This window comes from Martes martes, assembly GCF_963455335.1.
Source record: "Martes martes genome assembly, chromosome: 10".
NCBI classification, from domain to species: domain Eukaryota; kingdom Metazoa; phylum Chordata; class Mammalia; order Carnivora; family Mustelidae; genus Martes; species Martes martes.
This window is the reverse complement of record NC_137898.1, coordinates 12680355-12706034: the sequence shown is the minus strand read 5'-3', so window position 1 is coordinate 12706034 and position 25680 is coordinate 12680355. Positions and strand designations below refer to the sequence as shown.

Sequence of the window (25680 nt, the reverse complement as noted above, 5' to 3'; positions counted from 1 at the left end):
GCACATATTTAGCACATAGTTAATATGTTCATCATATAAAAAATTTATATAATAGATGGTCAGAACCCTTGAACAAATAAATAAAAAAAGGTTATAGAACTAATAAGTATATGGAAAACTGTTGACTTTTGCTACAAACAAAATAAATGCAAATGAAAATGGTGATTAGGTTCTCGTACATTGGGGGCTTACCAAATTAGTTAAAGAATTTTCAATGTTAATGTCTAATATGTGTTGAAAGGTATTCATACATTGCTGACATGTCTAAATTTGCTAATAAACTGAGGTCTCTTAAGATGTCAATAATGAAGTGTAGTTGTCAAGAGTGCAAACTTTGGAGTCGTAAAAACTTGATCATAAATCCGACTCTGTCCTTTTCCTTAATATTGGGAAAACAATGCTGCCCATCTTGTGGGGTTGTTGTGAGGTCTGAATGAGAGAGTACCTGTATGACACTTGGAGGAGCAACTAACCCATGCCAGAAACCTAGTAAACACTAGTTTTTATTCTTAGTAGTAGTAGATTCGTTGTAGAGTCGGTGATCGCTGGAGGTTATCCTGGTGCTCCTCAGATCCTAGTATGTGGACAGGAAATTTCACCAAGATGTACTGAGTACCAGCTGCATGTCAGAGGCTGTGACAGAAGCCTTTTCATATCTTGTCTCACCTAATGACACAACATTCAAGGAGGTTGATACCATTGTCTTTACTGCAGAGACAATAAAATGAAGACTAAAAGGACAGACTTACCCAAGATCACACAGTAAGTGCCAGAACTGAACTTCCAACTCATTTACATCTGATGCTGTGCTCTTTCTTTCTTCTTCTTATTTTTTTAAGATTTTATTTATTTGAGAGAGAGAGAGCATGTATGAATGGGGGTGAGGGGAAGGACAAAAAGAGAGGGAGAGAGACAATATCAAGTAGACTTTTCTCTGAGAGCAGAGCCCTGTGCAGGGCTCCATGTCAGGACCCATGAGATCGCGAGATCATGACCTAAGCCGAAACCAAGAGGTGGTCACTCAACCAACTGAGCCACTCAGGCACCTCTCTTTCCTATTTTTAATGAATAGGATATTCAAACAACATGGAAGTTAATAAAATTTCAAAGCTTTTCTTTTTGTCTCTCTACCCACACTCCTCTTTTTACTTTCCACAGAGAAATATCCACTGTTAAGAGTTTCATCCACGGGCGCCTGGGTGGCTCAGTCAGTTAAGTGTCTGCTTTCAGCTCAAGTCCTGATCCCAGACTCCATGCTTAGAGGGGAGCCTGCTTCTCCCTCTGCCTGCAACTCCCCCTGCTTGGTTCACTCGCTTGCTCTCTCTGACAAATAAATAAATAAATAAATAAAAATAAGGCTTCATTCAGGACTTTCCTATATGATTGTGTTGCCCAAAGACAGGTGCCTCTAGGTTTGCACTTTCCTCCCTCCTTCCCTTCATTCCTCTCTTCCTTCTTTCCTTCCTTCCCTTAACAGTGATGGTTCTGTGTGTGTTGTTCTGAAACTTAGCAGTATACTTGGGACATCTGCCCAGATTAATGTTTATGCGTAGTATTCTGTCATGTGGCCCCACTAAATTTATTTACTCTTTTTCCTGTTGATAGACACTTTGGTTGTTTCCAATTTTCGCTTTTTCAGAAATGTTTTGTTGAATATCCTTTTGACCATCTTTGTACATATGTGAAAGTAGCTCAGTAGTATAGATTTCCAAAATTGGAATTGTTTGATCAAGCAAATCCCCTTACAATATCATGTTGGATTTTGGTCCCGCCTAGATCACATGGCAGTGATATAAAGCATCTGTGATGTTTACCAGAAAAAGTGTAACGACAACACTAGGCTTATTCTCTCCCACTTCCAAACCAATTCCACCATACCCTGACAACCTGGGCCTATTCCGAAGTCCAAGAAGATGGAGAAGTCCTTTCAGGAATTAGGGAGTGATAGGAAGTTATTACTACTCGGCCATCTCCTTTAGCCTCTTAGAATGAATGTCACTCAGTTGTTCTTTTATGTTTATTTTATTTTTTTTTAAAGATTTTATTTTTTTATTTGAGAGAGAGACAGAATGAGAGAGAGAGATTGAGCATGAGAGGAAAGATGTCAGTAGGAGAAGCAGACTCCCTGCTGAGCAGGGAGCCCGATGCGGGACTCGATTCCAGGATTCCAGGATCATGACTTGAGCCGAAGGCAGTCGCTTAACCAACTGAGCCCCCCCAGGCGCCCCTTAGTTGTTCTTCTGGCTTCTTACTTAGCTCTTGTCAGTGGAATGGTGAGGAGTTGTGCTGAGTTCTGAGGGCTCATGCTTCCCCTCCTACCCCTGTGACTACCTTAGATTATGAGCATGTATTGGAGGATGGGAGCTACAGCTATCTAGAGGGTATAGCCTGGGGTCTTGAAGGGAGATTATGCCACATACATAGGTAAGTCTCAGACCCTTGCTGTATTCTTACCCATTTTTATCCACTGTTGTGTTGCAGACTGAAACATTAACATGAATTGAGCCGTATGCCCATGGCTTTAGTAGCTGGCAGTGGGCTGAGAACAGTGGTAAGAGACTTGTACAAAAGTTACACAGATACTAGCAGTAGGTATGCAAAATTTTGGAAACTTTAAAATCACAGACCTTGCCACAGCAATTAACAAAAAGAAATGAATTCAAATTGTTAAGGAAGAAATAAAATTTTTACTCTGTGTGGATGACATGATATTATATATAGAAAACCCTAAGGACTCCACCAAAAAGTGCTGGAACTAATAATTTAAAAAAATTTCCACTTACGGTTGTACCCAAAATAATAAGATACCAGGGAATAAACCTAACCAAATAGGTGAAAGACCTTGAAAACACTGATGAAAGAAATTCAAGACAACACAAAGAAATGGAAAGACATTCCATGCTCATGGATTGGAAGTATAAATATTGTTAAAACATCTATACTACCCAAAGCAATCTGCACTTTCAGTGGAATCCCTATCAAAATACCACCAGCATTTTTCATAGAGCTAGAACAAACAATCCTCAAATTTGTATGGAACCACAAAAGACCATGAACAGCCAAAACATTCTTTAAAAAAAAAAATTATTTATTTATTTGACAGATAGAGCACAAGTAGGCAGAGCGAGAGGGAGAGGGAGAGAGAGTAACAGGTTCCTCACCGAGCAGGGAGTCCAATGTAGGACTCAATCCCAGGACCCCGGGATCATGACCTGAGCTGAAGGCTGATGCTTAACCGACTGAGCCACCCAGACGCCCTTAGCCAAAGCAATCCTGAAAAGCAAAGCATAGTGGGAAGCATCACAATTCTGGACTTCAAGTTATATTCCAAAGCTGTAGTAATCAAAACAGTATGGCAGTGGCACAAAATAGATGCATAGCTCAATAGAACAAAACAGAATATCCAGAAATGAACCCACAATTCTGTGGTCAATTAATCTTTGACAAAGCAGAAAAGAATAATGAATGGGAAAAAGTCTCTTCAACAAATGGTGTTGGGAAAACTGGACAGTAACATGCAAAAGGGTGAAACTGGACCACTTTCTCACACCATACACAGAAACAAATCCAAAATGGATTAAAGACCTAAATGTGAGATGTGAAACCATGAAAATCCTGGAGGAGAACAAAGGCAGTAGCCTCTTTGACATAAGCCATAGCAACTTTTTCTAGATATGTGTCCTGAGGCAAGGGAAACAAAAGCAGAAATAAATTATTGGGATTTCATCAAAATAAAAAGCTTCTGCACAGCAAAGGATGCAATCAACAAAACTAAAAGGCAACTTATGGGATGGGAAAAGATATTTGCAAATGACATCTGATAAAGGGCTAGTATCCAAAATACATAAAAAACTTAACAAATTCGACACCCACAAAACAAATAATCTAATTTAAAAACTGGCAGAAAACATAGACATTTTTCCAGAGAAGATACACAGATGGCTAACAGATGCATGAAAAGATGCTCAACATCACTCATCATTAGGGAAATACAAATCAAAACTACAATACCTGTCAGAATGGCTAAAATGAACAACTCGGGAGACAACAGATGTTGGCAAGGATGTGGAAAAGGTGAGCCCTCTTGCACTGTTGATGGGAATCAAACTGGTGCAGCCACTCTGGAAAACAGTATGGAGTTCCTCAACAAGTTAAAAATAGAACTACCCAATGACCCAGCAATTGCACGATTAGGTATTTACCCGAAGACTACAAGAACACTGATTCAAAAGGATACGTGCACCCCTATGTTTATAGCAGCCTTATATACCATAGCCAAGATACGGAAGCATCCCAGGTGTCCATTAATTGATGAATGGATAAAGAAAATATGGAATATATATATACAATGGAATATTACTCAGTCATAAAAAGAATGAAACCCTGTCATTTGCAATGGTGTGGATGGAGCTGGAGTGTATTATGCTAAGTGAAATACGTCAATCAGAGAAACACAAATACCATTTGATTTCACTCATATGTGAAATTTAAGAAACAAAACAAATAAGCAAAGGGAAAAAAGTAAGAGAGGGTGAGAGACAAAGCAAGAAACAGACTCTTAACTATAGAGAACAATCTGATGGTTACCGGAGAGGGTATGGGAATGGGATTGGGATTAAGGACGGCACTTGATGTGATGAGTACTGGGTGTAGTATGAAAGTGTTGAATCACGACACTGTACACCTGAAACTAATATTACACTGTATGTTAACTAATTGGAATTAAAAACATAAAAAAAGATCTAATACACAAAGCAAAATAAAATCAAAGACGTTTGTGAGAGCTGAGCAATAGGAATGGAGATTTGGAAGGAAATGAAATTATATGTAATAATTTATGTAACACTCAAGTAATATATTAGTAATATATGTGATACTACAGCAACACTTCTGACAGATTTTTTTTTTTTTTTTTACTTCTGACAGATCTTAACTTTTTTATTCCATGCCTTGTGGACCGAGACACCATGTATGACATGGTGTGTTAGAAAATTGTTATGTGGAGATTCATTTCTGGAATGTCAGTGTGAGCAGTGTCTAAGAGAAATAGATGAATGCTAGTTAAAAGTAGTAAAGGGAGGGGGGTGCCTGGGTGGCTCAGTTAGTTAAGTGTCTGACTCTTGGTTTTGGCTCAGGTCATGATCTTAGGGTCCTAGGATCAAGGCCCCATGTCTGGCTCTGCACTTAGCAGGGCATCTGCTCGAGATTCTCTTCCCTCTCCCTCTCCCTCTTCCTCTGCTCTCCCTCTTTCTCTAAAATAAATAAATAGGGTGCCTGCGTGACTCAGATGGTTAAGTGTCTGCCTTCAGGTCATGATCCCTGGGTCCTGGGACTGAGTCTGGCATTGGGCTCCCTGCTCAGTGGGGAGCCTGCTTCTCCCTCTGCCTCTCTCTTTCTGTCTCTCATGAATAAATAAATAAAATCCTTAAAAAATATAATAAAAATAAAAAATAAATCTTTTTAAAAAAGTTTATTTTATTTTTCAGCGTTCCAAAATTCATTGTTTATGCACCACACCCAGTGCTCCATGTAATACATGCCCTCCTTAATACCCACCACCAGGCTCACCCAACCCCACACCCCGCTCCCCTCCAAAACCCTAAGTTTGTTTCTCAGAGTCCACAGTCTTTCATGGTTTGTCTCCCCCTCCAATTTCCCCTAGTTCACTTTTCCTTTCCTTTTCCTAATGTCCTTATTCCTTATATGTTAATTATGTTATTAACGTTATTCCTTATGTTCCACAAGTAAGTGAAACCATATGATAATTGACTCTCTCTGCTTGACTTACTTCACTCAGCATAATCTTTTCCAGTCCCATTCATGTTGATACAAAAGTTGGGTATTCATCCTTTCTGATGGAGACATAATACTCCATATATGGACCATAACTTCTTTATCCATTCATCTGTTGAAGGACATCTTGGTTCTTTCCACAGTTTGGCAATTGTGGCCATTGCCACTATGAACATTGGGGTACAGATGGCCCTTCTTTTCACTACATCAGTATCTTTGGGGTAAATACCCAGTAGTGCAATTGCAGGGCCATAGGGAAGCTCTATTTTTAATTTCTTAAGGAATCTCCACACTGTTTTCCAAAGTGGCTGCACCAACTTGCATTCTCACCAACAGTGTAAGAGGGTTTCCCTTTCTCCACATCCTCTCCAACACTTGTTGTTTACTGTCTTGTTGATTTTGGCCATTCTAACTGGTGTAAGGTGGTATCTCAATGTGGTTTTGATTTCAATCTCCCTGATGGCTAATGATGATGAACATTTTTTCATGTGTCTGTTAGCCATTTGTATGTCTTAAAAAAAAGTAGTAAAGGGAGTACTATTAAAATGGGGGAAGGGGACTTCCATATAGGACTGAGTTCAATTCCAAATACAATAGGGACAAATGGGCTATAGAGCCAGGAAGCAGAGTAAGGGAGTCAATGGATGGACTATTACTAGGTAAGTCAAAGGTAGGCGGGTTCTTGGTAAACTGACTTAGAATAGATAACAGGTCCAACATGGGAAAGGAGGAACTTGATGAGATTATCAATGGTAGGGGATTGGATTAACAGGGTTCTTTGCCAAAAGTGTTTTCAACAGGGCAAGGACAGGGCCCAAAGACAATTCCTTTTTGAAGACAGGGCTCAGAAAAGCTTGTCTAAAGTTTGGTCAAGGAGCATCTTTTTCAGGAGCTCTGTGGACCTGGTTCACAGTCAAATAGGCATAACTGGTCAGTATCATAAAAAAGAGTATTCATTTAGCATCTTGCAATGGTTTTTAGGACATACAATAAATTAAGAAATATTTATTCAAGAAAATCTATTTGGTTAGAACAGCATGTCTATGGCATTTGAACCATGACTGGCTCCCTCCCTTCCCTGCACCAGCTCAGCCCGAAGGAAACACTATCCTAGGACTCCAGCAAAGAATACAATGCTCTCTATTCCCCCAACTCCCTATTCAGGGCAGTGATAGTTTTTCAGGAGGAGAAGACTCAGACCACCAGCGTGTCCTTCCACATGAGCTATTTGTTGCAGAGACTAAGTTACAACAAGTGCAGCTGAGAGGTTGAGGTAGAGCTTCTGTCTCAGGGCTGCATGCTATGAACATGGGGCCCAATTCCAGATTGTTTGTAGGGTAGAGATAACATGTTGTAAGAGGCAAACTGAGAAGACCAGAGGCTACTCTCCTAACCAGCACCAAGGGTGTACTCTTTACCATTCCTGCCCCAAGTATAGAAACCTGGCTCTGGGATTTTGCTCAGGGGAAGAGGCAGGCTCCAAAATGGAGAATTCTAAGATTCTTCCTTCAGGACAGACTATTTGAAACAGAATGTGGTGGAGTTCCAATCTAAGGATGCTCTTTAAAAGACAATGGAGGTTTTGGGAGAAAGCAATTAAGAAAAGGCTGGTAGCTTTATGAGTGATGCAAGCTAACCCATGGACCAGCCAGTTTAGCAGAGAGAACCAGGGAAAGAACAGACAGAACAAACCTCAAACACTGACTTCAAAAACTACCCCAGCAAAGGAGTACAAATTTAACTGGATTAGACTGTGGAGCATTTTATGTCCCAGGGAATTGTCACAAAGAATAGCCAATAAATTGGTAATTAGTGGAGCCTACGAGCTGGAAGTGATCAAGGAAAGAGAGAGTGGAAGAGTCCCCTGCTAAAATGTACTGTCATCCTAGGATGACTGTGTCCTGCATGCCCAGTACTGCAGCCTCTGAAGAGCAATATCAGAGACGTCACAGTGTGGATGAAGTAGACTTCACTAAAAGAGTCCAGCCAGGCAAACAATAATAACAAACTCTGGAGGAAGAGGGAAGGGGCCGGTATCCAGAGTTGCTATGATATATTATTTGGAGTGTCTAATTTCAACAAAAATTATGTAACAAAGAAATGGGAAAATGTGAACTTATACATAGGATAAAAAGTAAGCAGTAGAAACTGCCTGTGAGCACAGATGTCAGACTTAACAGAGACTTCCAAGTGGCCATATTCAAAGAACTAAAGGAAATCATGCTCAAAGAAATAAGAGAATATGATGACAATCTGTCACTATGTAGAGAATATAAATAAAGAAATAGTAATTATAAAAAGGAACTAATGGATTTTGTGAAGTTAAAAAGTACAATACCTGAAGTAAAAAAACTCACTGGAGAGGTTCAACAGTAGATTTGAACTGGTAGAAGAAAAAAATTAGTGAGCTTGAAGATAGATCAAGAGATTATTGAAAAAACAAAACAAAAGAAAACAAAGCCAACAGGAAAAAGAAGAAGAAGAAAAATGAACAGAGCCTTAGGAGAAATCTGGAGTGAATATAATGATATTAGACAAAATAAGTTTTATTTTTTTTCTAAGATTTTATTTATTTGTCAGAGAGGAGAGAGTGAGAACAAGCAGGAGAAGCAGGAGGAAAAGGGAGAATCAGGTTCTCCACTAATCAGGGAGCCCAGTGAGGGACTTGATCCCAGGACACCAGGATCATGACCTGAGCCCAAACCAGATGCTTAACTGACTGAGCCAACCAGGCAACCCAGCAAAAGAGGTTTCAAAACAAAAAAATGTAACTAGAGATAAAGAGGAGAATTTTGTAATGAAAAAAGGACCAACCTGTCAGGAAGATATAACAATAAATATATATACCTAACAACAGAGCCCCCAAATATATGAAGCAAAAACTGACAGAAAATAAAGGGAAAGATAGGCAATCTGAGAATAACTGTTGCAGACTTCAATACTTCTCTTTCAATAGTGGGTAGAATAACTAGGCGGAAGATCAACAGGAAACTAATCCTAACAGATATCTATAGAACACTGTCCAACAGTAGAGAATATAAATTTTTCTTAAGTGCACATAGAGCATTCTCTGGGATAGACAATATACTAGATTATAAAACAAACCTCAGTTAATTTAAAAGGACTGAAATTGTTCAATGTTCACCAACTACAATGACATGAAATTAGAAATCAACAACTGAAAGAAATTGGGAAATTTGCAAATATATGGAATAAACATATTCCTTAGTAACCAATAGGTCAAAGAAGAAATAACAGGAGAAACTAGAAAATACATTGAAATGAATGAAAATGAAGACACAATATAACAAAATCTATGGGGTGCAGCTAAAGCAGTGCTGAGAGGGAAATTTACAGCTATAATCCCCTGTATTATAAAAGAGGAATGCTCTCTAATCATTATAATTTAAGCTTCTACCTTAAGACATTTAAGGAAAAAGAGGAGCACACCAAAATTAAAGCAAGCAAAAAAAAATAATAAAAATTAAAAGGAAATAATAAAGATTAGAGTGGAAAAGAAACAGAGAATAGAAAAACTGTAGAGGAAAATCAACAACCTAAATGTTGGTTCCTTGAAAAGATCAACAGAATTGACAAACTTTTTAACTAGCTTGACCAAGAAAAAAAAAGAAGCTTCAAATTATGAAAATCAAGAATGAGAGAGGAGACATTATCACTGACTTAATGGATATAAACAGATACAGAAAAAAAAATCATTTGAGAAAATCCAACATACTTTCAGAATAAAAACACTCAACAAATTAGGAATAGAATGGAATTTCCTCAACCTGATGAAAGGAGCTATGAAAAACCCACAGCTAACATAATACTTTTAATGGTGAAATATTAAATGACCTAAATTAAGGAAAAAGAAGAGTATGTGCTTTCACAACTTTTATTGTACTGGAGTTTCTATCCAGGGCAATTTGGGAGAGGGTGGGAAGGAAGGAATCCAGAATGAATCCACTAAAAACTGTTAGAAGTAGTAAAGGAATTCAGCAAGTTTGCAAGATATAGAGTGTACAGAAATCAAATGTATTTCTACCATTGAATTGTATACTTCAAGTGAGTGAATTGTATAGTATGATTTATATCTAAATAAAGTTGTTAAAAAATCAGTTGTATTTCTATATACTTGCAATGACCATTCCTAAAATGAAGTTAAGGAAATTCCATTTACAGTAGCATCAAAAAGAACAAAATATTTTAGAATAATTTTTTAAAAAGGAGTGCAGAATTAATACCCCAAAACTACAACACGTTGTTGAAAGGAATGAGAGATCTAAGTACATTGAAAGACGTCCCATATTCATGAATTAGGAAAGTTTGATATTTTTAAAATGACAATGCTCTCCAAATTGGTCTACAGATTTGATGCAGTCCTTATCAAAATCCAAGCTGGCTTCTGGGAAGATCTGGAGAAGCTGATCCTAAAATTCACATGGAAATTCAAGAGACCAAGAATAGCTAAAACACTGGACATAGGGAGATGGAGAGGAGAAGGGAGTTGAGGGTAATTGGAAGGGGAGGTGAACCATGAGAGACTATGGACTCTGAAAAACAAACTGAGGTTTTGAAGGGGGGGGGTGGGAGGTTGGGGGAGCCAGGTGGTCGGTATTATGGAGGGCACGTATTGCATGGAGCACTGGGTGTGGTGCAAAAACAATGAATTCTGTTACGCTGAAAAGAAATTAAAAAAAAAAAAAGAAAAAGAATAGTAAAGTTGGAGGACTCATGATTCTTAATTTCAAAACTTACTACAAATCTACAGTAATCAAAAGAGTGTGGGACCTGGCAAAGAATAGGCATATAGAGCAATGAACTAGAATTGAAAGTCCAAAAATAAACCCATACATTTATGGCCAATTGATTTTTTATAAGGATGCCAAGATTATTTAATAGAGAACAGTCTCTACAACAAATGGTGTTAAGACACTTGGACATCCACACACGAAAGAATGAAGTTGGACCCTTTCCTCACACCATATACAAAAATGAACTAAAAATGGATTAAAGACCTAAATACAAGAGCTTAAACCAAAAAACTGTTCAAAGAAAACATAGAGGTAAATCTTCACGACCTTGGATTTGGCGATGGAGTTTTGGATTTGACATCGTAAGTATAAGCAACAAAAGAAAAAAATAAATTTCTTAGTTAGCTCAGGCTGCTATAACAAAATATCATAGTCTGGGTGGTTTAAGCAACAGAAATTTATTTCTCAGTTTTGAAGGCTAGAAGCCTGAGATCAGAGTGTCAGTGTTTCCAGTGAGGGCTGTTTCTGGCTTGCAGATGGCTACATTCTCATGATTGTTCTTAGCAGCATTATTCACAATAGTTAAAAGGTGGAAACAATACAAATATCTATCAGCTGTTGAAAAGATAAATAAAATGTGGTGTATCCATACGATGGAATATTATTCAGCTGTATAAAGAAACAAAATACTGGTAAACCTTGAAGACATTATGCTAAGTCAAAGAAGCCAGTCATAAAGACCACAGGATTCCTTTTATATGAAATGTCCAGGCCAATGTCTTGAGATAGAAAATAGGTTATAGTGATCACCAAGGCCTGAAGTGTGGAGGGATTGGCGGGTGGTGGCCAAATGGTGCAGGATTTCTTCTAGGTGTGATAAAGATGTTCCAAAACTGGGGTGCCTGGGTGGTTCAGTCAGTTAAGCATATGTCTTGGGCTCATGTCATGGTCCCCAGGGTCTTGGGATTGAGCCCCACATTGGGCTCCCTGCTCAGTGGGGAGTCTTCTTCTCCATCTCTCTCCTCCCCCTCACTTGTGCTCTTTCTCTCTCTCAACTAAATAAATAAAATCTTTTAAAGCTTTATTTATTTATTTATTTATTTATCAGAGAGAGAAAGAGGGAGAGCACACAAGCAGAAGGAGCAGAAGGCAGAGGGAGAAGCAGGCTCCCCACTCAACTAGGAGCCTGAGGTGGGACTTGATCCCAGGACTCTAGGATCATGACCTGAGCCCAAGGCAGATGCTTAACAGACTGAGCCACCCAGGTGTCCCTAAATAAATAAAATCTTAAAAAAAAAAGTTCCAAAATTAATTGTGGTGATGGTTGTACAACTCCGAGAATAAACTAAAAGTCATTGAATTGTACACTTTAAATGGGTGATGTGAAATAATAGAAAAAATATGTATGTTAGTTTCTGTCCCTGGTCCCTGGCATGAGAACCAATACCCTTATAATTTTTCTAAGTGATAAGAGCACTAGGAGCATCTTTTGTTCTAAAATTTGGTCTTTGACCCTGATTCTCCACAACAGTCCCTAAATCCCTTGGAATTTCCTGGGTCATAACAATGTCTTTTGTTTGAATGGGGTGACTTTCGGTGGGTTCCTGGATGGGGGCTTGTCATCAGAAAGATCAAGCTATGATTAGAAGCTTGGAATTTTAAGCCCCACTGACCATTCTCCAGAAAGAGGAGAAGGGCGGGAAATCAAATCATGATGAACTTTTCATAAAAATCCTAATAGTATGGAGTTTTCAGGCCTTCAGGGTTGGTGAACACATCTACGTGCTGGGAGGGTGGTCCACCCCAACTCCACTCCTGCACTTGGGACTGCCAGACCTCGCCCTACAGAGCTCTTAGTTTGGCTGTTCATCTGTATCCTTTATTTTTTATAAACAGGTAAACTTAAGTGTTTCCCTGAGTTCTGTGAGCTCTTCTAGCAAATAATCAGATCCAAGAGTGGGTGGACAGATCATGGGAGCCCCTGGTTTGTAGCCAAGTAGGACAGAAGTTGTGGGTAACTTGGGACCTACTTGCGATTAGTGTTGAACTAAGGCAGAGGTAGTCTTGTGGAACCAAGCTTTCAACCATGGGGTCCGTGCTAACTCTGATTAGTGTTAGAAATGAACTGAATTTTAGAACACCCAGCTGATGTTGCCAGGAATTGCTTGGTATGGGAAAGATCCCCAAAGATCTGGGGTCAGAAGGGTTGTGAGTGTAGTGGTGTGAGGGTAAAGGAGAAACACAGGAGCAGAAGGGTGATGTTCCTACTTAGGTGAATTGTAGGGTATGTGAATTATAGTGTTACAAATACAATTGTTATAATTGTTCATACTTAGAGATGTGAAGGTAGGGAGGGTAATCGTTAATTTGCACAGCTGGCCCTTTCCTATATCATATATACACACCTCTAAGCTTCCTTCCTTCACCAAATTGTACTTTTCTATTTCAGCAAATAACCACTCTAAGTTCCCTCATGGTACTGCTGTCTGCCAGCCAATAGCTTCATTTAGGCAGCACTGCCATCTAAATATGGCAATGTTTGTGTAATTACTTGAATATTTTTTTTGCATACTTGCCCTTATTTATAAAGGGATCGTGGAAAATGGAAAAAGTAAGTGCTGATGTTAATGATTTTACAATCGAGACAAAGGAAGATATCATTTGGTAGGCCAAAAACAGTAAATTTGATGCTTATTGAATTTAAGCAAGTCTGTCAACTGTGTTCAATTATAAAGGAAAACAACACAATTTAAAACACATGTACAAAATGCTTTAAGTAACCAGCCGTAGTTTGTGGCTAAAAGGTAGGGTACGGTGGTAAAACAAATGTATAGATCTTGACAATTATGTTTGGTAGAATATTATTTTGAGACACTGATTTTGTTTTTCTGATTTTTTTTTTTTTTTTTTTTTTTTAAACTCAGTGGGCCTTCCCTGTTCAAACTAGACCCCTTGGCAGCTGTGCCTCAGGCTAGGGGTGTTGCAGCATAGTGCAGATACCAAAAAAGTCAATCCCTGGCCTTTGAGGTTTAAAATATGTTTTAGAAACCCAAGGCAGAGATAAAACTTTGTGATAAGAAGCTTTTGAACTTCAAAAGCTAGAACCATCAATAACCCTGGGCAGAAACTGAAGCGGCAACCACAGGCATATAAGAATTTGTGATCAGTCAGAGCCAGGTTTTCCAGTGGCTTTCTTTCTCTCAGAGACTAGATAAAAGTTCCCTGGGCTTTGTAAGGAGAAGAAAGAGCAGAAGTAAGTTTAGAGGCTGGTGAATCCTTAGGAAGGGATCCCGTAGCCCAGTCTCTAGAGGTCCTGTACCTCCCGAGGTGTAGGAACAATTGAGAAGAAAGGGCCATGTGGCTGAGGGCCTGAGAGCTTTCCTCCCAGAGAGTGGGTGATGTCCCCGAGAGGGAAGGAGTAACTGAGTCTAGACAGGCTTTCCTTCACGGACATGGGGTCATTGCCATGATCATCTTGGTCCGGCAATTGGTGACCAAATGGGAATAAGATGTCTCAGTAAAAGCCGCGAAGACCATGCCAGACGACCAGGCGACATCCCAGTCTGTCCCATCTGTACTTGCTGACACTCTCTAACCCCTGAGAAAGGGACGGAGTGTGTGTATGGGTGGGTGCTGGGGAGGCGGACTCTTAAATTGACCGATAATGCTCAGATTTGACAGAAAGGATGTTTTAGCCATCTGGCAGAGGAGGAGCTCAAAAGAGAATTTGCCTATTTGGCTTGGAGGGAAGGTAGTCACACTTCTCGTACAGGTGAGTTTGGGGCCTTACATAAGCACCTATTCTAATTGGGCTGAGCAGGGGCATCAGCGAGCTTCACAGAGGGAACCTCACAGTCCAACAAACTGTTTGCAATGATTTCTTGTGTTACAGGCTTCTTTATCAAGGGAGAGACCAGCAGTGTTTAAATCCTCTCTTTGCAAATTATTCATGAGCGTTGAAAAGACATTTCACGGTTATACAATCTCCTGCTCTATCGTTTGCACAATTACTATTAAATCTTTCTATCCAACATCAAAGTTAAATTTTCTCTTTACCAAATAACATTTTAAGTAAATCAGATGAACAAGTTAATAGCAGAAAATTGAATTTAATTGTCAGTATTTAAAGTGTAATTTATTTTGAATACTTTAAATATTCACGTATACGGTATATAACATTTGGATATAAAATCAAATGAAGCAATTATGTCATATTTGAGCCTTTATAATTCTTTCTAGGTCTCTGAATTGTATCCCTCCCCTTCCTCCTTTCCTTCCAAGCAAATAAAACATGTGATTATGAAGTTCAAATTTCAGGCGTTACACTTTCCAAAACGTGTTCCAGGAAAACATTTCCAGGAAAGGCAAGGATTGTCTGAATGGGGAAATAACTTTCCTGCTCACTCCCCATCCCAGAATATCTAAATAAAAAAAGATCAAGCCACTGAATCTTCTAGTAGTTTATCTATTTTTATTATGGATTTGGCCTACTCAATTGCAGTATGAATTAGAAATGGATAAAAACACTGCAGTCAGTTCATTTACTACCTGAGCCAAAGGCAGGGCATAGTGGAAATAGTGCTGGATTTTGAGTCTATGTATCAGGTTTTGGTTTCATTTCTTTGTCATTTTATGGTATTTGTCTTTGTATTTATATACATTTTAAAGTATTTAGAAACTTTATTAAAACGATATGTTTTAAAAATGTTATTAAATTGTGAAATATATCATGCATGCAAAAGTGTTATAAAACCTATACTACTTGAAGAACATCACTAAAATATCACTAAACACCCATGTGTGTACCATCCACTTTAGAAATAAAATGTTACAAATATCTTTAATGTGTTTAGGAATCATCAGGGTATCATGTTAAAATGCAGATTTCGATTCTGTCTGTTTGGGGAAGAGTCTGGGATTCTGCATTTCTACCCAGCTCCCAGACAATGCCATGTTGGTGGTGCACAGGCCACACTTAGTGGTGTGATCTAAGAAGGCTCCTGCGTGCCTCCCTCAAATGTCACCTGTGTTTCCCCCCCCCCCCAGAAGCGCTATCCCAAATTTTCTGTCAGTTACTCTTTGCTTCATTTTAAATAGTTTTACCATCTGTGAATGCATTTCTAAACATTATGTTTGTTTAGTTTTGCCTGTTTTAAAATTTTATACAAATGGAATAATACTGTGTGCATCCTTCTGTTACTTATTTCTGTCCTTACTTCACCCAAGCTTATGTTTTAGAGACACGTTCATGTTGGTACGTGAACCTGTAGTTCCCTTGTTCCTGCTGCTGGTTAATTTCTGTTGCGTGACTGTGCCCTATTGTATTCATCCATTTCTACTGTTACAGACATCTGTGTTCCTTCCGTTTTTTTTTGCTATGACAAACAATGCTGCTGTGAGCACGTTTCACAATGCAGTGTGCAAGAATTTCTCTAGATTACATGCCTACTCATAGAACTGCTGGCTCAACTTGTTTTGTTTAAAGATGTATTATTTATTTGAGAGAGACGCAAGTGGGGTAGGAGCAGAGGGAGAGAATCCCAAGCAGTCGCCCTACTGAGGGGCTCTATCCCACCACCCTGAGATCATGACCTGAGCCAAAATCAAGAAGGGGAAGCTTAACCAAGTGAGCCACCCAGGGGCCCCTGCTGGCTCAACTTTTAAATTTGATGTCTAATTGTGGTCGAAGTGGTTGGTACAATTTACACACAGACATTACTGACATCTCTGATTTTTTAAAGGATTTTGTTTATTTATTTGAGAGAGAGAGGGAGAGAGGCTATGGAGAGAAGGGGCAGAAGGAGAGGGAGAAGCAGACTCCTTGCTCAGCGAGGAGCCCAACATGGGGTTCGACCCCAGGACACTGAGATCATCACCCGAGCTGAAAGCAGACGCTTAACTGATTTAGCCACCCAGGAGCCTCTAGATTGTCTGATTTTCTAATTTTTGCTGTTTTGGAGGGTATAAAAGTATATGTCAGGATTTTAATTTTCATCTCCTTAATTGTCAATGGGGTTTTCAAATGTTTATTGGCCAACCAAGTCCAGCACGTCTTATTAGCTGTGATAACTTGGATGTGTTGCTTAATTTGGATCTTCTTTTCTTTTCTTTTTTTTTTTTTTTAAAGATTTTATTTATTTATTTGACAGAGAGAGAGATCACAAGTAGGCAGAGAGGCAGGCAGAGAGAGAAGGGGAAGCAGGCTCCCTGCTGAGCAGAGAGCCTGATGTGGGGCTCAATCCCAGGACCCTGAGATCATGACCTGAGCTGAAGGCAGAGGCTTAACCCACTGAGCCACCTAGGCACCCCTGGATCTTCTTTTCTTCATCAGGAAATCCAGGAGGGTAATGACATACACCTCACAAGATATTGCCCTTTGGAGGAAGGACCTGTCACGGTTAAATGACATTTACTTAGCTTACTTTTAGATAGCATTTTGACTAGTATTGCTCTGAGGAGTAGATCTCTGGGGGATACATCTCCAGATGATGCAGCGGTCAATGGAGAGATGATAGGTTCGGAGATGCAAGCTGGGGAAAGGAGAGGGCTGTATCAGTCTGGTTAAGAAAACAAAACAACGGGTGGCTGGGTGGCTCTGTCGGTTGAGTGTGCAATTCTTGGTGTTGGCTCAGGTCTTGATTTCACTCTTGTGGGTTCCAGCCCCTGGTTTGGGCTCCATGTTGGGCATGGAGCCTACTAGAAAGAAAGAAAGAAAGAAAGAAAGAAAGAAAGAAAGAAAGAAAAAGAAAGAAAGAAGAGGAAGGGAAGGAAAGAAGGAAGGAAGGAAGAAAGGAAGAAAGAAAAGGAAAGAAAAAGAAAGAAAGAAACCTAACGTTCATTGTTTTATTTAAGGTGACACTAACAGCTTTAATAAACAAACCCTAAATTTCAGTGGCTTAACAAAGTAAGTTAACCAGAGTATACATCTGGTTCCTGTGTTCCCATTCAGAAGGCAGTTCTTCTCCACTGATTTAGGAAACCTGTGGCCCCACTAGGCCCCAGGGCCGTAGAGTCCCCTGCTTCCACTGGCACGGCGGAAACAAGAGTCAGGAGGTCCCAACATCCACCCACTTCTTTAAAGTGTATGCCTGGAAATGAAATGTCTCTTCTGATCACATTCCTTTGGTGAGACCTGGTCACATGGCCATATCCAGATGCGAGGAGGCCACAGGAGTATAGTCCTGGGTTGGGCTGCTACCTGCCAGCAACAACAGGACTTTATGGAAGGGAAGCCACAGCCAGACACGGTGTTAACCCATGACCAACGCAGGCAGCATTGCCACCCTCTCCTTCCATCCCCACTTAGGCAACGTGATTCCCCTGTTCCTGTTGATTCTCCTCTTCCTGCTCATTTTATTTTATTTATTTTAGACTTTATTTATTTATTTGACAGAGCGAGAAATCACAAGTAGGCAGAGAGGCAAGCAGAGAGAGGGGGGAAGCAGGCTCCCCGCTGAGCAGAGAGCCCGATGCGGGGCTTGATCCCAGGACCCTGAGATCATGAAGGCAGAGGCTTAACCCCCTGAGCCACCCAGGCTCCCCTTCCTGCTCATTTTAATGTAGATCACGCAGTGCTGAGAAAGAATCAGGGAAGAAGACACATCATTTTCTCACTTCTTGGCTTTTGCCATGCTTTATCCTCTGCTAAGGACCCTCTCCCAGACTAAACTGTGAGCTCGGGGAGAAAAACTGCGTATGGTTCTCACTCAAGAATTTAGAGCTGGATCAAGGAATGTGAATCAGTGCTTCTCAAACCTTTTTTTTGTTTTGTTTTGTTTTTTGTTTTAAAATTCTTATTTATTTTTAAAATTTCTTCTCTGTGCTTCTCAGACCTTAATATGCACACCAATCCCCTGCGGATCTTGTGAAACTGTGGACTCTAATTTAATAGGTCTGGGGCAGGCCCCCAGATTCTGCATTTCTCAAAAGATCTCTGGTGATGACAGTGCCACTGGTCCAAGAAGAACAGTCATGTAGAAGCCCACTGTTCATTTACTGACGAGATCTTTATTGAGCACCTCCAGTGTGCCAGGCATTGAGGCGACAACAGTGAATGGACTGGGATAATAATTGGCCACCCCTCAGGTTGCAAGTCTATACATATTTGTTCAACATTTATATAGCTAATTAAAACAGGTTTTTAAGAAATTTTATTTATTTATTTGAGAGAGAAAGAGAGAGAGAGGGAGCACACAAGCAAAGGGAGGGGCAGAGGGAGAGGGAGAAGGGGGCTCCCTGCTGAGAAGGGAGCCCAACACGGGGCTCGAACCCAAGACTGTACCATTGTTCCAGTCCTGACCTCAACTGTAGGCAGGTACCAGAAACTCAGTTTATACGTTAAAGTTTATACATTAAAGGAATGTGGAGCATAGGAGGGACTTTAGGAAATACTGGCTTAATGAAAGAAGAGAGAAGTGGAAGAGTTTCACACTCAGTTTCCTGGAAAGGATTGAGTTAGATCTTTTTAGGATAAAGTATCAGAATCAAACATGCTCAGTACGGAAGTTTTGGAGACTTTTTGAGAGAAACAGGGTGACATTTTCCTCCATTGTGCGCCCACTCTCACACAGCCGTCACTCAGACGTCTGTGTGTTCTTTTGGGCCACTCGTTTTGTTACAGGGCAGTGGTCACCCTCTGGACCTTCCCGCCCGCTGTTGTCCGTGTCCTTACGTCGGCCTTACATGGGTGATTGTTAGCAGTTACATCAGAATCCCTCTCAGGGAAGAATCCTCTCACCCTTTCTCCCCTTGACCATTTATGCTGTTTCCAATTTTCTGTTTTCAAAAATGGTGTTGTGGGGTGCCTGGGTGGCTCAGTGGGTTAAGCCTCTGCCTTCAGCTCAGGTCATGATCTCAGGGTCCTGGGATCGAGCCCCGCAACAGGCTCTTTGCTCAGCAGGGAGCCTACTCCCCCGCCCCATGCCTGCTTCTCTGCCTACTTGTGATCTCTCTTTCAAATAAATAAATAAAATCTTTTAAAAAAAATGGTGTTGTGACAAACTGGCTTGTATAGCAAGATTTTCTGTATTTAGAATAGTTTCCTTTAAGGTAGATCTGAATGGAAAAAAAAAGGGTCTTTTAAATGACCTCAGGCCAGAAATCTCAGACCGCAGCTGACTCAGCTCAGGTTAGGACTTTGTGAAAGTTTGAGAGCGTGGCTTCCAGTCCAGTGGTCAGCCTTGAATTAGGTCAAGTTCAGCTCCTTCATTCGTGTGATTCTCTAAAACACATATACTCCACCGTATTATATGCATATTTAAAGATGTTTAGGCCAAATGTAATTTTTTTTTGGACTCGGTCTCCTAAAGCACATTGTCTTACATGATGCTATAACAGCAAATATCAAGCACACGTGCACACATGGGCCCTGAAGAATTATGAGGCATGCACATACATCTGTCTAGAAAATAGATGTACGAGGAAAGGTCTTTCTTGAGCCTGAGGCTTTATTTAATGGGGCAGCTCAGCCAATGCAGCAATAATAAGAAATGGAATTCCTATTCTGGCCGTCTTTCTTTTTGAAATGGGACTAGGAAGAAAGAACTGAGCCCCTCATAGCTTACCCCTACCTCCTTAAGTCAGTGACAAGACAGAAATGATTCTGCTGCCCCTTGTCCCATGTCTCTTGGAAATTGTGTTGAACTGCCAGTAGAGGACTCAGCTCGTGGCTCTGGTGTGGAAGAGACATCCCTGGTTTTGGTGGGGAAATCCTGACACTGAATACTCACTCTCTCACTGTATAGCTTTAGGTAAAAAAATTTTTTAAGATTTTATTTATTTATTAGAGAGAGAGAGAGAGAAAGAGAGAGAGAGAGAGAGAACACAAGCTGGGGGAGCAGCAGAAGAGGGCAGGGGGGAAGCAGACTCTTCACTGAGCAGGGAGCCTGACGCAGGGCTCGATCTCAGGACCCTGAGATCATGATCTCAGCTTAAGGCAGCTGCTTAAGTGACTGAATCACTCAGGTGCCCTTATGTAACTTATTTTTACTGAGTCACTTCGTTTGTAAAATGAGATCATCATAACAAGGACTGCCTCACAATATGGATGCAAACATTCAGCACGATAGTGGATAAGAAGATGCTTTTAAAAATTGCAGTTCTCTGTACTAAGAATGCTATTTGCTGTTCCTTCCCTACTTCTTCCACCTCCTTCAGAACCAGGGCTGCTCTCCATTCAGTCAATTCACAGTATGATTTGGAAGGGGCTCTGCCTTCCTCATTCCAACAAATAACCTTGCAGCACTCAGCAGGGAAAGATACTGACCTGGAGCTTCCTTTTCAGTGCGTCCTTGACCTCCTTGTTGCGGAAGCTATAGATGAAGGGGTTGAGCATGGGAATTATGATGGTGTAGAACACGGACACTATTTGGCCATTGGTATCATTAGTGGACCCATGAGGCTGGACATAGGTGAAAACCACAGTGCCATAGAAAATGGCAATGGCCAGGAAGTGGGAGGCACAGGTGGAGAGGGCCTTCTCCCGTCCAGCTGCTGAGCGCATCCTCCCAATGGCCACCAAGACCAAGCTGTAGGAGGTGAGGATGACTGCAGCAGGCAGAAGGGTAACCAGAGCGGAGAAGATGTAGAGGACCACTCCTGCTGTGGCTGTGTTGGCACAAGCCAGGCGGAGAAGGGGAGGGATGTCGCAGAAGTAGTGTGTTACTTGGTTGGGCCCACAGAAAGGCAGAGCAAAGACGTTCCCGGTCTGTATAGCAGAGTTGGCACCACCGAATGCATAGGAAGCGGCGACCAGCTGGAGACAGGTCTCCTTGGTCATGATCGAACCATAATGGAGGGGTTGGCAGATGGCCACGAAGCGGTCATAAGCCATGGAGGCCAGCAGGAAGCTCTCGGCGGTCACGTGCACCACAAAGAAGGTCAACTGGACCACACAGCCCTCGAAAGAGATGGTCTTGTCAGAGGCCAGGGAGTTGGCTAAGAGCTTGGGTGTGACCACAGAAGAGTAACAAATATCAAGAAAAGAGAGGACGCTGAGGAAGAAATACATGGGGCTATGGAGACGGGAGTCCGTGAGGATGAGCGCCATCATTCCCAGGTTGCCTGTCACCGTGATGACATAAACGAGCAGGAAGGTTACAAATAGAAGCTCCTGGAGATCTGGATAACTGGAGAATCCCAACAAGATGAACTGGGTGACTGGAGTGTGGTTTCCACTTGCAAGGGCTAGTTCTCCAGGTGTCATCTGCAGAGGTGACAAGTGATAATCGCTCAAATGGGAATTACCTGAGCATGTCCACTGCGGTGCATAGGACAATGAGGGAGAGTATAAGCAGGTATAAGGCTTCTTGCACAACATGCTAATGGGAAGCATGGTGCAGAGTGGAAGGGACATGAACGAGGAAGCCTGACAGTTACTGATTATGGCACTAAGTAGTTTTGTCCCCTTGGATAAGCTGTATTGATGTGCTTTAGTTTTCTTGCTATGAAGTGAAGAAAGTATGCCTGCTTTTCAGGGTTGCTGCATGGCCCAAATGAAAAAAGGAATGTAAAATATCTGAACGTCTGGGACACAGTAAGTGATCAATGAGTTATGAAGCCTCTTCCCCAATTTCTAGTGCCTGTATCTATACATATGCTTATGACTGGATTTGACAATTTTTTCATTCATTTAATGAATGACTCTCGATTCCAGAACAGGTCATGATTTTGGGGTCCTGGGATTGAACCCCATGTTGGGCTCTGCTTGAGATTCTCTCCCTCGGCCCCTGCCTGCCCTGAGTTCTCTCTATCTCTCTAAAATAAATAAACAAACAAATAAATAGCTAGATAGTTAGACAGCTAAATAAATAAATAAATAAATAAATAAATAAAATCTGTAAAAAAATAAAGTGTATGATTCAGTGGCCATACAACCATCCCCACTATTTAACTGCAGAACACTTTTATCACCCAACAAAGAAAACCACGTGGCCATTGGTAGGCGCTCCCCCATTCTACCCTCCCCCCAGCTCCTGAAAATCATTAATCTACTTTCTGTCTCTTTAGGTTTGCCTGTTCTGGGCATTTCATATACATGGATTCATACAATTAGTGGCTTTTTGTGTCTGGCTCCTTTCACTTCAAGTTTCCAAGGTTTATTCATGGCGTAGCATGTAAGGGTTTTCATTCTGTTTCGTATTTAAACATCCTTCAGGGCATCCCCTCTATATAGTAACCATTGTGTCCTCTGAGAATCTATCAAGTTGAATGTTACCTGGGAGACCATCAGCTTGGAAATAGTGTTTTAGTGCTTGCTTGACTGTCCTCCAAGATGTTTATCTGTAGGAGTATTGGAAATGCCCATAGTCCTTTCCTTCTTCCCCATACATCCCTCTTTCTTCTGCCCCTCATATCCCACCTCCTTGGGGATCTGGGATACACCCTGAAAATTAGTCCTAGGAAAACCTCACTAATCCCTTCATCCATGTCAAATGGTTTATGTGGAAGACAAGGAGGAAATGTGGTGTCTCCTCGCAGAAGAACATGGAGTAGCCTCACCTTTGTTCCCACCTGCTGTAATATGTACAGAATAGAGACCAGCTTTCTAGTTCCAGCACCATTACCTCGGGCAATTCTCCTCTCTCTGATTCCTCGTTGGCAAGTCAAGGTTTGGCATGGAAGATCTCAGAGATCACACTTGGCTGTGACGATGACAATGAGTGAGGGCATCCTCCCTGAACTTGCTGCCTGGGGATGGGTCTTTGTGCAAGTGTAGCCCCAGGCACCACAAAAAGAATCCATGTGAATTTGTCCAGAAAAAGGATACTCTATACCTGATAATAACAGACAATTTGAGGAGGGTCTGTCCAACTCACAAGAATCTATTTAAGTACCTTGGCCACTCACAGCAGAGATCCCTCGCAAATATTTCATACATAAAGGAGGAAGTTATGAGAAACCTTGTTAACATATATGAATAGAAGGGAATATGGGGACTTCTGTTATGGTAGTGCCATTCAATTCATTGAACTTCTTAGTTAATGCCAAGAATCACATAGTGATGTATCATCAAAAATTATATTTAATGTTGCATCATCTGTCAATTTGAAAAGATCCTCCCTCTATTCTATTGAAAGATTTTCATCTGACTTAAAAAGGATTTTATAGGCAGTCATTAAAATCATTTACTTTTCAACACCTATTTACGTAATTACCTCTTTGTGTGGTATCCTTGTGTTTTCGTATGCCGGCAAAATGTCTTCTACTAAGAGTCAGGATGGGTTAGAGGCACGCATTTCTTTTCAAAAATGAAAGGAGAACAGTTGTGAAGAGAGAGACGAGAAAGGAGTACAGGACGCCCCCAGCCCCATGCATTTCCAAGGACACTGGTTTTGTAAAAGAGTAGATGCGGACCTGGAAATTAGTTCCCTTTAAAATTGCTTTGTCTACGAATCCCTTGAAAAGTCTTTACTTCAGCCTCAGGGGTACACAACCCTAGTTTGAAGAACATGGCTTTAGAAGCACTGGTCAGTCCCAGGACACTGCCCTCTGCCCTACTGCCCCTCTTTCCTCTCAGGACTGGTCTTGTGATTTTGTGACCCTAGGAGATTTCACTGGAGCACTCTGCAACTTTCAGAGACTAACCCTCTGTTTAGTGCAAAGATCAGAATATGCAGCCCTGAAAGGCAGGCTCCCAGGGATGGGGCAGGATCCCATCGTGTGCTTCTGTCTTGGAGTTTAACCTAGCAGGGTCAGCTTCCTGCCCTGTGCTCCACTTCCTCCCCCAAGTGCCCCGTGTATCTTTTATGCTTGCTCTTCCTTTTTTTTTTTTTTTCTTAAAGATTTTATTTATTTATTTGTCCAGAGAGAGAGAGAGAGAGAGAGCGTGAGAACTGGCAGACGGAGGCAGAGGGAGGCAGAGGGAGAAGCAGGCTCCCTGCCAGGCAAGGAGCCTGATGTGGGACTCGATCCCAGGACGCTGGGATCATGACCTGAGCTGAAGGCAGCCGCTTAACCAACTGAGCCACCCAGGCGTCCCCTTGCTCTTCCTTTTCTACCTTTTTAAAGATTTAGTTGTGTCCAGATCTCAATATCCACAAGTCTCTGATCTGCCATGAATCTCTGATAGGATGACAGCAAATCCTCTACACACACACACACACACACACACACACGCACACTCACACTCAGTGTTGTTTTTAGGGTGAGATACTGGATCCTGCTCTCCAGTAAATAAGGTTTCTGTCCTCCTCCCCAAATCCTCCTTTCCCACCATATTCCCATGGTCCAGACTGTGTTCCTTCCTCATCCTTTGCTAGTCCCATCCCGTCTTCCAGATGGCCATTCAATTCCTCCAGAGCCACACCCACCAATCATTCTTGATTGTGGTGACCTCAAGGAACAGCCTTACACATGTACCTGTGGGGTCTCAGTGTGCAAACTACCCCTAGGCAGCCTCTGTGAATCCTGCAAAGCCATCCCTCAGCCCTTCTTGTCAGATTTCCCTTACCCGACTGAATCCTCTTTTTGTGTGCCGTTATCATCTAGCAGCTGAATCTCACTCACACAGATGTATTTAGAATTATTTAGCGGGGCTTCATCAACGTCGCTGTCTTTCTTTCCTCCCACTGGCTTGTTTTGCTTTCCCATCACATTAACTTCAGAAAGCAGAGGCTATTCTAAGTCTTATATAAGCGAAGAGCAAATATTTGAGCAACCACTGTTATCCAGAAGTATTTCTACCATTGCAGTTCAAAAGTATTCAAGCTACTACAGTTGCCCAAAGTATTTAAACAACTACTGTTCAACTAGGGTAAGACATGGCTTCGACCATTTAGGGTCTTGAAATTTTGCTGAGAGACAGACTCATTCCCGTGAAACAAGAGTGAAGTTGGGTGGTGCCCTCTTGCCGGTAAAACCCACTGGAGTGGTGGAGAAGGCTTCAGAAACAGGAGCATGGAGCTGAGCTTTGCGGGAGAGTGGTGGGGCTCGGTACAGGAGACGAGGCAGCACGACAGCCTGGAAGTGGGAATTAAACTCCTCAGTCAACACCTACCAGGCAAAAGATGCACTGGAAAGAGTCAGAAAACGTGGTGGAGTTACTCAACCTTCTTGAGCCTCAGTTTCCGTATTTCTGGGCAGAAAGACAATGGTATCCATGGACTTAGCTCATTCCTGGCAACAGGGTAAGCCC

The 25680-nt window shown here is 41.3% G+C and overlaps 1 protein-coding gene across 1 annotated transcript; it reads right to left on the bottom strand.

The window, feature by feature from the left end:
• Window positions 1-20790: 20790 nt before the first annotated feature.
• On the bottom strand, window positions 20791-25383 carry LOC308351182 (olfactory receptor 5J3-like; the record flags this gene model as incomplete). Its single annotated transcript, XM_080816645.1, has 2 exons — window positions 25357-25383; window positions 20791-21750 (listed from the first exon to the last, which is right to left on the bottom strand). The coding sequence occupies exon 2, from the start codon at window positions 21748-21750 to the stop codon at window positions 20791-20793; it is 960 nt and encodes a 319-aa protein (XP_080672771.1). The 5' UTR covers window positions 25357-25383.
• Between the last annotated feature and the right edge of the window lie 297 nt (window positions 25384-25680).